General features: G+C 44.7%; 1 protein-coding gene across 1 annotated transcript in view; it reads right to left on the reverse strand.

Moving 5' to 3' along the window:
- Positions 1 to 15,436, reverse strand: part of LOC147712836 (hatching enzyme 1.2-like) — a 33,037-nt gene extending 17,601 nt beyond the window's left edge. Inside the window, exons 1-3 of the mRNA XM_086923508.1 lie at positions 15,047 to 15,436; positions 6,130 to 6,193; positions 5,925 to 6,011 (exon numbers count right to left, since the gene is read on the reverse strand). Coding sequence (XP_086779634.1) covers positions 5,925 to 6,011; positions 6,130 to 6,193; positions 15,047 to 15,130 — 235 coding nt within the window. The 5' untranslated portion in view covers positions 15,131 to 15,436. The remainder of the gene's footprint in view (positions 1 to 5,924; positions 6,012 to 6,129; positions 6,194 to 15,046) is intronic.
- Between the last annotated feature and the right edge of the window lie 554 nt (positions 15,437 to 15,990).

Genomic DNA, 15,990 nt, shown 5'->3' on the forward strand with positions numbered 1-15,990 from the left:
TCTGCGCCCCGGCTACTGTAACTGGAAATTGCTGCAAGACGGATGGCTCTCCGGGCCGGGGTGCCGTGGGTGATTTACAAAGTGTGGGGCAGAGTGTGGTTCTCAAGGGACACCCCTTGGATGTGTCCCCTGCTGGTGTTCAGAGTGACTTCCCAAGATTCGTTATGGTCTGAGGCTGAAAGTATCACAGACAAACTTTATACCCGTTGCTGTGGGAGTAGAACAGGGGCTCACTCTACTCAAATAGTGCAGACAAACAACACTTCTGCAGCTAAGCTGGAGCACCATGGAGCGAATCCCAGTGCCAGAGGCTTCCCTCCCAGCCCCGCCAGCCTTGTTTACACAACTGGATGAAAACGTCTGCTCAAGCCCCCAGCAGGACAGTGGTGAATATCTCTGCTCGCCTCATTCAGGGCACCCCAGCCAAAGCTGGAGTTAGTGCCCTTTCCCCAGCCCGACCTACATACAGCCTCACTCTTTCGGAGGCAAGAGCTCACTCGTCTGCCTTCTACGGTTTGCCTCTAACAGTCTGGACTGAATACTTTTATCCTCCCCGGCTGCTCCCACAGGTACACTCCCTCCGGCCCTGGTGTAGTGGACGCGGTTTCCGGCGCTGGTGACTCTTTAGATGAGTATGCTTCATTGCCCCCTCCCCCCCATCCTACCTTCATATCCAATACAAATAAATCAAGTGTATGTTGCATCCACCTTTAGCAGCATGAATAAACTCACTGGCAGTGCGAGCCAGCGCCAGCAGCCGGCTCCCTGCACCAGGGATCCGCAGGCAGGCACAGCAGAAGAGGGGGTGGGGTCAGGATGGCACATAGGGGCCTGGGCACCTAGGCTGCCCACTTTCTGCCTACTAAAGGCACGTGCTCCTTACATGGTCGTGACTTTGCTGCCTACTGTTGGGACCCTCTATCAGTCCCCGGCCTCTGTGGATTCATTTCTTGTTTGTGGTTCCATGTCTGTTTCCAAGTTTTCAGTATCTTTTCTGTGGGAAACCCAGTTTGTAATGCCTCTCCCAGGGCCCCTCCCCGTCCGGATCTGACACCCATGAGATGAAATGCCTGTCTATGGTCGCAACGTGAGTCTAGTCCAAGGACATCAGACAAGCATTGCAAGTTTCTAGTGCTTATACCTGTGAACTGGGGGCCTGTGCTGTACCCTGTCCTCCCCTCTCATCGCCTGCTTGGCCAGCCCCAGCCCTAAGACCAGGAGGTCTTGTGCCCTGGCCCTTTCCTGTGCAGGAAATGCTGCCCTAAGACCAGAACTGCTAGGGCCATGTCTTCGGCTCAGTGGGCTCAGTGGGTTCTTGATAAGGTATTTCTAAGTGTGCCCTGTAGGTCTACACTGCAGGGTACATGATATATAAAAGTGAGGCATATTAAATATTAAAGAAAAGTATGTAAGTGAATGGGTGCCAGAAGCGGGTTATCACTGTGCAGTCGTGGCTCGCGGGGGAGGGGGGTCGCGGTTTGCAGTGGGGGACAGGGTATTAAATATCAAATATAAAAGTGAACACTTACCTGACCACCGGTCCGCGCTGCCTCTGCTCCCCTTGGATCCTTCACAACGGTACTGGAGTGGACTGGCAACCCATCTCATCCAAACCTGGCTTAGGGCACGGCTACAGTTCGCCCGCCGCACGCCCATTAGGAGACCGAGGGGCTCCTAATGGGCATGCGCAAACCAGTTCAAACACAGGTGCGCATGACTGGGCACGGGCAAAAAAATTGCCCTCCGCCCCCACTCATGCGCACTTGTGTTGTGCTGCTGCCTGCCCCTGATGACGGTCTGACTATCATGTCAGTCAACATGACGCCCGACCGCCCACCTCCTTCAGCCTCTGAAGGGGGTGGGCGGTCCAACGTCATGCTGACTGACATGATTGTCAGTTCTCCCTCGGCGTCTTTGAACTTAAGTCAACTGAGTCAGTTTACTTAAGTTCAGAAACGCAGAGGGAGCTGCGGGCGGAGGGGCTACGCCCCCACTCCCCAATGGAAGCACCACGCCTGCTTGAAAGTATGCACAAGTAAAACTGGGTGAAATGTGTAGAAGAAAGAAGTTCAGGCGAGGAAGAACAGACAACTTCAGCACAGATAAATAAAGTCAATGATGGTTTGGGGTCTTTCGTTTTGAATATAAATTACCAATTTAAAAAAAAAAAACTATTTGTACAATCTCATCAAGGGGTGCTACGAAACAAATCGGGGCAGACTCAGGATCTTCCTATACAATCATAAATGAAGAGATGTGTAATAATAAGTTTGTAACAAAACTAGGCCCTAAATTAGAAAAGTCAGACATAAAGCTGAAAGGGTATTCTGGTGAAGGAATAATATACCAGGGTACAGATCTCTCATCTTTAGGCTCAAAAATCGGAAAACCACAGGCAAGTTATATGTGGCAAAGAATAGACCCTCAGTTTTCAGGTTGGTGTGAACAAGGCGACATGCACATACCACTTAAGCCTAACAGTAATGATTGTTGATGAAGGAGAGGATGGAGGGAATAATGTGTTGAAAAAATATCCAGGTGTGTTCAGCTGAAGGAATTTGACTGCTTTCAAACATCGGATAATATTAAAACAAGATTTGACAGTTTTCAAACATCGGATAATATTAAAACAAGATTTTTGTCCAAGTGTACATAAAGCAAGAAATATTCCAATTCTCATAGCAGAGGAGGTTGAAAAAAGAATAGATAAGGTTAGTGGAGGCTGGTGTTATAGAGGCAGTGGAGGCATTGGAATGGGCTTCTCCTATAGTAGTAGCAAGGCACAGCAATAGAACAATCTCTGTGTAGACATTTGCAATTGGAACAATAACATCGTTATTGACAAATGTCCATTACCTAAAATTTCAGAAATGCTAGTTCTGGTAAGGGATGCCAAATGATTTTCTACCATTGATCGATCAGCTGCTTACCATCAATTATTGTTAGCATTTACAGCTTTTTTTTATTCCCATGGGTTGCTACCAATATAGGAGAATGACATTTTAATTGGCTTCAGCGACTGCTGGTTTTCAACATTTGGTGCACCAGTTCTTCAGAAAATGTCAAACATAAAATCTTTCGAAGAGATGATATTTTAATTTATGGAAAAAAACAAAGAGGAACATAATGGATTGCCAGAAAAAGTACTCAAAATCTTGAGTGAAAGAGGTTTGACTATAGAATATTCTAAATGCAGGTTTACAGTTGAATCAGTAAAATACTTAGTTCATGTGTTGAGTGGAAAGGGTGTAACCACTAACCCTGCACTGGTTGAGACTAACAGGGAGCCCCTGCACCAATAAATAAGAATGAGGTAAGGTCTGTTCTGGGACTAGTAGAATACTATGCAAAGTATGAGTAGAATTTCGCAAGTCAGGTTTTTAGCTTTCATGAACTGTTGAAAAACAAAAGTAAATTTGAATGGAATGCGGAGTGTCAAAAAGAGTTTGATGGTATTAAAGAATGTATAGTGAACGCTCCTGCCTTAAGTAGTTTTAATCCAGAATTGTTGAGTATAGTATAGTTATCACTGGTGAAAGTTGCATGGTGTCGGCTGCAGGGTTATGCAAGGAACATCATTTTCTTTTACTTATTTCTCATTGCCCCGCATCCTTAAACACCTAATGATCTTTTCAACCTTGGCTCCTCTGCTTCACGTTCCTCATAAGCCTTTTGCCTTTCTGCCTCCAGCTTAAAACTTTAACCTTTCCATCACTGAGGTTCTTAGCTTGTTACCTCTCTCAGGCCTGTCTCTTTATCACACAGGAACAGCAGCACACCCAGCCATTTCAGTAACTTGGTGCCAGTGGTTAATTTGTATAATAACACAGGTGTTGTGGCTCTCATCAGGAGGCAGCTTCCACCAGCCCATTTCTCCTGTTAGCCCCACCTAAAACAGAACCAACTGCTGACCATGAAAGTAGGGAGGATGTGGCGCAATAGCTAGAGCAGCAGACTTCGGAGCTGGGGAACTAGGTTTGAGTCTGGCGTTGGCTTAACATCCTGTGATTTTGGGCAAACCACTTAATCTCCCCATAAATTAATGTGTCCTTAACTGGTGCTCATGAAAAGCGCCAGTGTTGATGATCAAGTGCCAGTGCACCAGAAACCACTGGCTCAAATTAAGTACTGCTTGGTGTTATGAGTTTTTATTTTGTGATTTGAGCTCTGGTTCAGGTTTCACCATTGTAATCAGAGGATACTGGGCTCTGTGACAACTAGAGTCATTTACCACTGGTGGCCTTAGCCCCCCCCCCCTACCTCACTCCCATACTCAATTACCGAGTACTTCTCGTTAGCAGTTGCCTCTCAGTATAGTGAGACCAAGAAGTCCAAGAATTACTCAAGGATGTGGTTGTGGTGTGTGCCAACATCTCAGAACAGAGTAAAACAAGGAACCCCTTTGCAACTGAATGTTTGGCCAGTGCTTGCTGTAATATAAACAATGTTCATACAAACAAAACGAGTTACTATGCATGAAATGGAGGTGAACAAAGAAAAGCAGACCTATCTGAACTATCTAGCCACTTCCTAGTCAGAGAACTTGCTACAGACATTATGGAAGCACCCATGCACCAAGTGCTTCTATTCCAGTTGTATGGATGCCTTTGAATCACCGAGACATAAATCAGGGGCTCAAAGTATAAGTGAATATCAGGAGCTATAATCTCTGGTGCTGGAGTTTATAGATCCCCATACCATGTTAATCTGCAGGACAGCCACCACTGTGGGAAGGGTCCAGTCATTTTCTGCTTTTACAGCCCAACAAGCACCTTTCAGAAAAACTTTTTGAGGCACTTGAACTTATATCAGGATAATGGTCTCGGAGGGCAGCTAACCGGTAGGAAGCTTTGCAGCTTCTTTGACTCACTGGTGCATGCTAGTTGGAGCTCACTTTTTGCTCTGTATATTTCAGCAGTTCTGTATGTGTACACGGTCCATACTCTTAGCCAACAGTTGAGCGGATAGGGTCTCGGCTGACAGACATCCAGGGTAGGCAGCGCACACAGGCTGTCAGTGAGGTGGATTTGGGTTGCTGTCAGCAGCCACTGGGCAACCACTGAAAAGTTTATGGGCAACTGCATAGGCTGGAGATTGAAAGGAGGCGGCCCGGCGCTGTGGCATGCCAAGAAAATAATTGTGTGCGCGTGTGTGTACCTCTATTTGTACATGACCAGTCTCACCCCAATGGAGCTGCAAAGCCAACCCAAGACTGAGGAGCATAGTCATGGGCTACCCTGTCCATGTGCTACAACACTTGGCCAACAGGTTAGTATGCATAGATGGTCTCTGTCCGAATAACTGCATGACATTAGGGACATCCCCATCAAGCACCTTCACTAGTATAGCATGAGACATCAATGCTTTGGATGGCCGGTCCTCACAGGGACCAGGCAGGTAGCTTCTTGGAGCCTGGAGGATTGGCATATCCTCCAGCAGGTCCACTGTGGTATCTATGTCACTGCCTGAGGAAGCTTAAATTAGTGTGCAAATAGTCATCATCTACCCTGTCCCCTTGCCATGATGTGGTATGGCCAGGACAGTTGGCTTAGCTGGTGGCGATCTGTGATAAGTAAGGTGTGTACCCCTTCCCTGTTCCAGGTGGGGCTTTATTGACCTTCCACTTTTGTATCTACTATTAGAAGTATTACCTATTTATCTGATAAAGAGCCCACAGACGACCTGCAGTCTCCACTGTGTTACATTACCGTGCGGCAACATACTTGGATTACCACAAGCCTCCTGAAATAGTCCATGTGACCGGGTCAGGACCAATACGTGCTGGTGCCGACCACTGCCAAATACTGGCTCACGTCAAGTACTTCCCTTAGCAGTCATCATGGCACCTTGCAGATCTTCTGTTACCTCTACCCATTACTCCCAGCTATCGCCCTCGCTCTTAGCCATCCATTAGTAGGACTCACCAGCAGCTTCATTAACTTTCAGGATTTGAGTTGAAGGTTCAGGGTCTTCCTCCCCAGATCCGTACTCCCTCTGCGCATCGTACCATCCTGCGACAACAAATCAATGAAATTTTAAATTGAGACATTGGATAATGTGACTTTGACTTGAGAAAATAAAGTGACAATAAGCTTTCCCTCAAGCATCCATATGGCATTGAATAATTACCCAGGTGGTGTTTCTTCTCCCACGAAGCACCATACCATCCTTTGACAAGGGGCCAACTCTGTGCCTGGGAAAAATAAATATATCTGTGAAATACCGCACCTCGGTAGCCTTTACCTTAAACCCATTAACAAATTGGTAAGGTATTCATCAACATCAAATGATAGAGCTCTGGGAATTATTGTGGTAATAAGGCACATATAGGCACCAACTGGGCTTCCCATCGCTAGCCGGCTAAAGACTAGATAATAGGAAAAGGGACACCAAACTCTTTATCATAACCTAGACAGGAGTTTGGACAAGTACTTCTTGGAAGAGGAAGATGCTGCATTTGTCAGGAACATCGAAATGCATACTGTGGCTTTACCGGAACCATAACGTTTACGTTGTTTTGCGCGTTCAAAGGCTCTGCAACCATTTGCCCACCATAGAGGCATTTGGTACACTTTAACACGAAATCCATTGGAAATGATGGTTGACAAAAATGTGTCGCTTAATCGTCATGTGGTATGAAACCACTGCTTCTGATAGTAAGAATTATTGATGAACAACTGCATGGGAAGCTATAAATAAGCCAACAAAACTGAAAGTCGGAATTAGATGTGCGTCACTTGCTTCCACATCTGAGCCCTAGCAGTCAGGCGCTTTTGTGGAGAAGTGACATTATATTTTCCCTATACTTTACCAAAGGGAAATCTCCGCCCCAGTGGAAGGCATCTCTTTATGGTAAAGCATGAGGGAAAAGTAAAAACATTTTATTAAACTTGAATTTAAAAAAAAAATATTTGTAATGTTAAATAGTATTGCCAATTAATGTGATATATTTATTTTAAATGTTGAAAAAACTATTAAAGATGCTAAAGCAATATTGACCTAATTTTGAACTAAATATTTAATTCATTTGAATATATTACATTAAATAGAAATTATTTTTCTTAAGTTTACATTTAAAAAAATCCCATCTAAATTTAAAAACATATATTTTTGTACTTTGTACTAATAATTCATAAATGTAATGTAGAGAATTATGTAAAAGTAATAAACACTGATACACTAATTTTACAATTTTTAAAATGGTTGTGAATATATTTTACAATTAATAAATATGTTTCTTTTTGGATATTATTTTAATTTTAAATTACATTTATAAATATTATTAAAAAGTTTAAATCATTTAATTTCATTTAACATTATTTCCTACAGGCCTTTATTTTAAGTCTTTACTTTCATATTTTTTCTCATTACATTTTAATTCAGTATTTACACTGCAACAAGATTAAGTTTCATATATTATAAGTCTGTTGCTCTGATCCAAGTATATGTCATTTAATATACACAGGAGATTACAGAACAGGGGAAATACCTCATCTTGCCTTACAGAACTAGCAAATATTTCTAATGGCGCATTTAGTTATCAACCAACATTAAACCATGAGAAAATAGGAAACTAACTCATCCGAGTACAGTAGCATTGCCCACCCATTTAGTCAACTGCCCAGTCCATTAACAAGCATGCCTGCATACTGTTTCATTGACTCTTCCATCGTATCACCTTAGCAACAAATGTGTTTTTCAGTGGTAGCACCAAATCCAATATGTTCCCATCCACACAACATTGATCTTTACTTTCATTCATTTTCATGCGGGGTTATTGCAGTTCCAATGGTTTGCCATGTGTGGTGCTCGACTTACTTCAGCCTTAACTGGACCATATTTACTACTGTTTTGGGTCCTTTATGGCTGTAGTAACTTTAGAAGTGCACTTTGTAAATAGCAATGGGTTTACACTTTTTGTGTTTGGGTGCACAACCATTTCATATCCCTCAATAACCTCCCACAACTTGTTTCTACTTCACCATAAACCCCACTTATTTTGTAGAAACTACGCCCCATTTATCAACCACTCCCCTGGTCCCTCCCACCTTTATTACTAAGTAATAGACTGACATGTGTGTGGATCGCGTCATAGTAAAGAAAGGAGAATTTAAAGTGGGTATTTACACTCGAATTTTTATGAATAGTATTTTGTAGTAGTTTAGTAGTACTACTAAAAGTACAATAAAATGAAGTTTGTGACTAAGTCCCAAAATGTATCCACTCCTAATGCATAGTACCCATCAACATTGTGACTGTCTAAGCTCCCAGAGACAGTCCTTCTCTGCTTACTGGCCAATGGCTGTAGCCATGGTGACCACCATTACAGCGTTGGCCAACGAACAGTTTGTTGCATATTACCAAACCTTTATTTCAATGCAGGGTGTTATAAGCTCCAGCTACATCCACACTCTCACCACACCGCAATGTTTACTAATCACACAAGCCTGCATATATAGAAGTGCCTCAGCTTCAGAGTCTTATCTGCAGCTGATAATTTCAAGAATTATTTTTGTGAGAGTATTGGTGGCCTGTCGACTATCTTGAAGGTTAGTGATGCCACCGGGGTTCCTGGGCTGCACAAGAATCATTCTGTCGCTTCGGGACCTGCGGCTCAAGCTGCCTAAAGACAAGCACCAGTTAGGGTATGTCGCATCAGCAGTGCGCACCTTCTACCCCAGCAAGGCCAAAGCCAGTCACCAAAATACGTATCCTTAACCCTGTACACGACAGTGCTAGGGTAAGAGCTAAGCTTATCGTCAACCAAATATTCGGACTCGCTCAGCCATGATTTGTACGCCCACATACAGCTTCACATTTGTTTCATTCCCCTCTCTCTACAGCTGGTAATATCAATGGGTGGGGTTTCTCTGTGTTCCCAGATCAGACTTAGCTGACTGCCTCCCAGCAGAGAGCAGCCTGTGAACACACAATGACCCCTCCTCCCCCTCGCCTGATACATCCATTTGGTACCCCCTCTAATTTTCGCCTGTACAAAATTGGGGCTGAGAGGCAAGGAGAAGAGGTAGGACGATGGAAGCAAAGACAAACAGGAAGAGTAAGGAACTGATAAGAGGGCCAGGACAAAACAAAGCATTGGCAAAGCCAATAGGTCCCTCCAATGAGAGAGCTATTGGCTTTGGCAATGTGTTTTAACCATTATGGACACCAGTGTGGCTGTTGTTCAACATGGCTTACAGTGGCGTGGAGTGATGTGAAAGGTGCAGATTGGAGAGGGGTACATTGGGGTAGAGTGGAATGGAGTAGATTGGTGCAGTGAGCAGAGGCGTAGGTTGCAGTAGGTAGAGTTGGGTAGATAAGAATGGGGTAGCTTGGGGTAGACTGAGGTAGAGTGGAGTGGAATATATTGGGGTAGATTGGAGTGGGGGAGATTGTACAAGAGTTGAGTGGGATTGAGTGGGGTAGGCTGGAGTGGAGTGGGGTAGACTGGAGTGAAGTCAGGTAGATTGGAGTGGAGTGGGGTAGATTGGGTGGATTATAACAAGCTCACATGGAATGAAGTGCGGGTAGATTGAGGTAGTTTTGAGTGGGGTAGACTGGGGTGGAGTGGGGTAGGGTAGATTGGATTAGAGTGGGTAGAGTGGGGTGAGTGGAGTAGTTTGAAGTGGGGTAGAGTGGGGGTGGACTGGAGTGGTGTGGGGTAGAGTGTAATGTGTGGGGTAGGTTGAAGTGGGGTGGAGTGGGGTAGATTGGGGTGGAGTGTAGTAGTGAAAGGTTTCTTTATTTTTTCAGTTAAGTAAAACTGTAACAATGCTTCATTTAAAATACACAAGTCTAATTAGTTGAATGCCTGAATAAAGGGCATCACTGCTAAGTAAAATATAGCAGCACCATATAGTATCACTTGATAAAATCAGTTACAGAAGCAAAAAGCTTTAACAGTTACAGGTAAATCATCAGTAGAGTGAATTTGTTTGAATGGAGTAGATTGGGGTAGACTAAAGAGGGCGAGTGGGGTAGATTGAATTGGTGAGGGTTGGGCTGAAGTTGGGTAGATTGGATTGGAGTAGTGTAGATTGGGGTAGAGTGAAGTATTTTGAGGTAAATTGGAGTGGGTGCCATAAAACGGGGAAGAGTGAAGTGCAGTGGATTGGGGTATAGTCGAGTGGGTAGATTAAAGTGGAGAGGAGTAGATTAGAGTGGAGTGGGATAGATTAGAGTGGAGTAGTTTAAAGTGGAGTAGATTAGAGTGGAGTAGAGTGGGTGGATTATGGTTGGGCAGATTGGAGGGCAGTGGGGTAGACTCCAGTGGAGTGGGGTGGATGGGAGTGAGATAGGAGTGGGCTAGATAGGAGTAGAGAGTAGTAGATTGAAAGAGGTAGGTTAAAGTTGAGTAGGGTAGATTGGAGTGGAGTGGGTAGAGCTGTGGGGTAGATGGGGTGGGCTGGATTGGGTTGGGTAGACAGGGTAAGGTTGGGGTAGATTGTATTGAGGCAGATTGGAGGGGGTGGATGGGAAGGGGTAGGTTGGAGTAGAGTAATTAGGGGTGGAGTAGGGTAGATTGGAATGGGGTGGAGTGGGTTGGATTGGGTGGGTTAGATTGGACTAGAGTGGGGTAGATTGGGTGGCATGTGGTAGAATGGAGTGAATTAGAGTGCAGTAGATTGGGTAGAGTAAAACTGAGTATGGTGAATTGGGCAGAGTGGAGTGGGGTAGATTGGGTGGATAGGAGTGGAGTTGGGTGGACTGTGGTGATGGGGGTAGATTAGATTGAGTGAGTAGATTAGAGTATGGAGGAGTTGAATAGATTGCAGTAGAGTTTGAAGTGGAGTGGGGTAAATTGGAATGAAGTGGGGTAAAATGGACTGCTGTAGATTGGAGTGGGGTAGATTGGAGGATCATAGAGTGAAGAGGCATGCCATAAAATGGAGTTGAGTGGCAAAGAATGGAGTGGCGTGGCAAAGAGCGGAAAGGCGTGGAGTTGAGCGGATGGCATAGTGTGGAGTATGCATGGTGTGGTAGCGCACTTTCATTACAGGCAACACATTTTCAATAGAAATGACCATTACATTTGCACTGAAATATGGTTTTACTGCGTGCAAATGATAATGTGTGCAAATGTCATCACCTAGTGCATTGATGTATTTTGAGCATATTCAAATATTTCTTTCTGCCACACTTCAGAATAACAAACAAAATGTGCTTTATTTGCACTAATTCAAAAATATTCTGCAACTTCAGCACATTTTGGCTTTTTTATGTGCTAGAACAAAAACATCCTACACCCTCCCCTCTTACATGGATACTCAGGATGGTTGTCACATAACTTCTCTCACTTTGAAGTCAGACAGAGAAAAGTAAACACCAAGCTCCCTCAGAAGGGAGTGCTTGCTATTTGATCTTTGTCTTTGAATGCACAGCAAATGCACCAATATAAGAACAAGATTTAAAGTCCAGTTTACAAAAATCGAGTTCATGGAAGAATACAGTAAATGAGGTTTGTGCAATGGGAGGGACTAACTCAAGCTGGACAGCCTAAAGCAAATAAAGCCAGCAAACAGATAGCCAGAAAATGTGAGTTACACACCACAAAGCCAATGATAAGCAACAAGCGGAAGGAATTCCTAGGTCAGCTTTCTGAATGTCCCCAAGAGGTCTTTAGCAAACTCTTCGACCTAAAAAATGAACAAGCACCAGAAGACTATGAATAAAAAATTATTAAGAAAAAGCTTTTTTTGAAGTCAGTTCCATGTGCATTTCTCTGAATCTAGGCACCTCCAACCCTCGCTCAATCTTGAGGCCCTGCAAGTGACTAAGCATGCTTCAGGTACACACGTGTCAATCTCTTTTGAAGGTGTGCCAAGCAACATCTTTTCCTGGTTTGAGGTTCAAATTGTGGAGAGCCGCAACCAATATGTATGCATGGAATGATCTAGAAGCTACAGGTGTGCCAGCCAACAAGTAAAAGTGGTGCCAAACCAAAGTCAAGAGTGGCTTGGCTCTAAAAACCCAGTCCACGAGCTGCACAATGAAAATATTTGGCATGCAAATCATCATAAAACAAGCCAAGAGATGGACGAGACAATAAATTAACATGGAGAGCCGAGCCAGAGCTAAGCTATAGGTCTACTCTGGCTCTAAGATCAGGTATTTGAGCCAGTCTTAAAAATATGTCATGTAAATCATGAAACAAACCAGGTTCAAATATGGTATGGTGTCTTCAACATTCATAAAAACTGTATTTCTTTAACACATGGAAGCATTTCACCTTATAACAGCAAAGTATGTCTCTGCATTGAGACATCATTTTTTAAAAGTGAAAGTTTTTAAACATGAACTGAGAAACTATCCTGTCCCTGCCCTGCTATTAGTGAACAAAGAATTAAGGCAGTTGTCCCGCGCACCCTATATGTGGCATAGAGCCTTATTTTATAGGACGCAACATTATACGATATGAACCCATTTGCTTCTTCGAGCACCAGTGCGGAGTGTTCTATTAAGCGGGCGGGGCCACGTCGGCCAACGGACGTGTGCAGCACTACGGAGGTAGTGCTCGCAATGGCCATTGGCCGACACCCGCAGCGAACGGGTTAAATCAAACACAAGAGGTTTTTGTTTAGCCTGCATGCTGTAGTCACATATTTGAAGGTGGTCTGTTATGTGATAATGAACAAAAAGGAGGTTCTGTAAAATAAAGTATCTGCCTAGAATCACACAATTTGGTCAAAGACAAAGAAAGAAGCAGGGATTGATCCCAAATGTTCAGTTTCACACTGTGCAATTCAGACACTATATGGGTATCTCTTTCTAACATTACAGAGTCATATTTTGTCCTACATTTTTGGAGAATGAGTGTGAGAATAGGATGTGGTGACACACAGAATCCACATTTTATTTTTGGCAGTTTTTCATAGCGCAAACCTTGCAGAATGTTCATAAGTGAGCTTCACAACAGACACAAGCTACATTACTATTTTTTTGTTTTTTGGCACAGAGATACTTGCCAAGATGTACAGGATGCTGAGCCAAGGTCATGATTTGAACCTGGGTTCCCATGTAACATGTTCGACAGCTGTAGCCATCAGGCCACATCTACCGTGAAACCTCAGCTCGTTTTGGGCTCGATGTTTTAAGCGGATCTTAAGGTGAACCACAGCCAGGCATCTGCCTCCAGCCTTCAGTGGCTCACCCAACTAAAAAAAAACACTATGAAAGAATATGACAACGTTTATTTAATGCTGCCCATGATGTATTAGGGTGAAACGCTTCTGCTTGTTAAAGAAATACACTCTTTTGAATTTTACATATACAGTGCACTTTCCCTGTTTACACTATGGTGCCCCTTCACATAGGTGTGCCAATACGCAAACAAGGAAAGTACGCTGTATTACAGCAAATCCGCTGCCCACAGGGCAGCCGGGAACTCGTCCTGTCCTGCGGGCAGCACATTCAAGTGAAATACGGAGAGGCTGCTTCAAAGCAGGCAGGAGACAACCCACCTGCACTTTCAAAAGGAGGGAGAGATCCTTCTGCAGGCGGGTGCCATGAGTGACTGCACCCACCTGCAAGGGGATGTCTAAGGGGTTCAATGGGACCCCCTTTCTCTCCTCTGGAGGACTGCCTTGAGGAGGCACACTGAAATTGCATCCCCTTATTGTGGCACACTTTCAGTGCATCTCCTCACAGCATGTTTGCCTTTGCCTCCACGTCCATAATACGGGTGCAGAGCCAAAGAGATTCCTCACTTGCATAGGAACACCTTCTTGAGATTGTGCTGGCGCGTGTGCCAGTGCTATCTGTATTACAGAAGGGACCGCACAGGTGTGTGCGGCCCCTCCTGTAATACCAAAGTGCCCCAGGAGCATAGAAAGAAGGCACACATGCCTGTTAGACCCAGGCGCGCAACGCCATTGGGCCCAAAAGGCTTCAGTCCCAAGTCGTGTGTGTCAGCCTGGCTGAGACAGCTTCCCAGGCACACACACAGCCACCACCGAGTACATCACAGGTCTTTGAAAGACCATTTGCTTGTTCATGAGGCTTTGTTGTTTTTTCACCCTTTCTTAGAGCCCCTGCTTCTCCACTCTGCCCATTGCTCGAAGAATTAGCCCCCCCCCTCCCCCCGACATTTTTTCTTAGCCACCCCCGAAATTTGGCTCTAGTTGCGTCTCTGGTTGCACCCCTAGGGCCCTTTCTATAATATGGCCCCAGACTGTATGCATCACTGCAATGAGACATTTTAAACTGGATACTTTTTAAACGAGGACTTAGAAACATTTTCACCCACCTCCCACACGACAAAGCCATTGCTGAGTGAACTGAGAGGCAAGTAATTTTTCTTGCGTACCTTACATGTGGCCTAGGTTCTATAAAGAGGGAGCAACTTTATAGTCCACTAAAACAAACACAACAGGATTTTGTACAGCAGTGATCCTGAACGTATTTGAACGTGCTCTTGGATTCGATAATTAAGAAAAATAAGGTTAGGTGAAATAAAATATTTGCCCAGGATTACACAACTTGGTTAAGCAGAGAGGTCGGACTGATTGCCAGGTTTTCTTGTTACACATGTAGCAATTCAGCCACTAGATGGATATCCCTTTCCCTGGCCTGTTTGGTATCGGAGGTTAATGCTTTGACTTTAATTGTTGGCGGGAAAGTGAAAGTGTGGGCCGCTGGGTGAAGCCACACGAAAGTTTGTTTTGGGTTCGACGGTCCAAGGGGAGCTAGAGCGGAGCTAGAGCTGAGCCAGGCGGGATCCGGCGTGGCCTTTCAGTGGCTCGCACACCTCTGCTAGCAGATCCTACCTGGCCTACACCATCCGCCCACTGCCCTCTCTTTGCCCGTTTGATAGGACTGTCGAATTCTGTCTCTGGTGTTGTATTTCCCTTTAAAGCGACCAAAACCTACCAAAAAGAAAAACTGAAGCATACTTGAAACCCCTAAATCCATACTAGCACGACAAATGAGTTAATATAAAAAAAGTAGTTCATTAGCGCGCTTTAAAACGGCGGAAGTTTAACATGAGGCGCTACATATACTTGAAAACCAGCAATTATCATCATCCATCCAATTAACACCCTCTCACCATTCTGGCGCGACCTGGCAGCGGGCCTCCGAGGGGCGTGGCCGGAAGCAGGGCGAGGGCAGCGCACAGGAGCAGCAGGGTCATGGTTCCTCGAGGTTCGGCCGGACTTCTGGCGCGCTCTCCGTGACCCCTTCTTTATACCCCTGTCCAGGGTGCAGCAGGAGGTCTCTGGAAGGGAGGAAGTCTTTGGTAACCCTCTGTGGGTTAACGGATTTGCACATCTGTGGGCCCCAACCGACGGATCCCCCGCTGGCCAGGGCCGTCCTAAACGAGCGCCAAACTCAGAGAGAGTTTAGACGCGTGCACCAGAGATGTTAGCCACAGTTTTCATCTCCAAAAAACATAACTCGCGCCTGCACCATCTCGCCGCTCAAAAGTTTGAGTAAGAAGAAACAATTTGAAAATATGAAGTGTGCTTTAAACAACCCGGTGGAAGAAAGAAAGCACTTCAGCTAAAGGAGGCTTTTTTGGGAGGGGGGGGGGCTACAATTATAAGAAACAGGTATAAAAGGCCACGCTTCTTTCCTGTTCGAGTTATATAAAACACACACATACTACATCCTCTGGCGCTGCCTGACATATTTTGCCCTTCCCTTCTTAGGTCCAATGGCCTGTGATAAATGGTCCATTCATGTTTACTTTTTTTTATTAGTTTGAATAATTGCAAATATTATGCTCCTAGCTTTCACAAAAACGAACGCAAACATAAGAACATAAACTAGTAGGAGATGGTTCGCACACACTTTGTTGAATATTTCTTTAGGGTTGCGTTCAGATGACCACAGACATGTTTTGGGATGGAATAGCAAGAGCAAATGTAGGATGGATGGTACCAGCAGAGAATCTACAAGGACCGCCCCATCCACACTTTTTTCTCTCCTGATTTCCTTGTCTCAGGTGCTGCCTCAGGGGCAAACAAAATGTTTCTCTCCGCAGCAGTCGAG

Source organism: Lissotriton vulgaris, chromosome 5, assembly GCF_964263255.1.
Source record: "Lissotriton vulgaris chromosome 5, aLisVul1.2, whole genome shotgun sequence".
Classification (NCBI taxonomy): Eukaryota; Metazoa; Chordata; class Amphibia; order Caudata; family Salamandridae; genus Lissotriton; species Lissotriton vulgaris.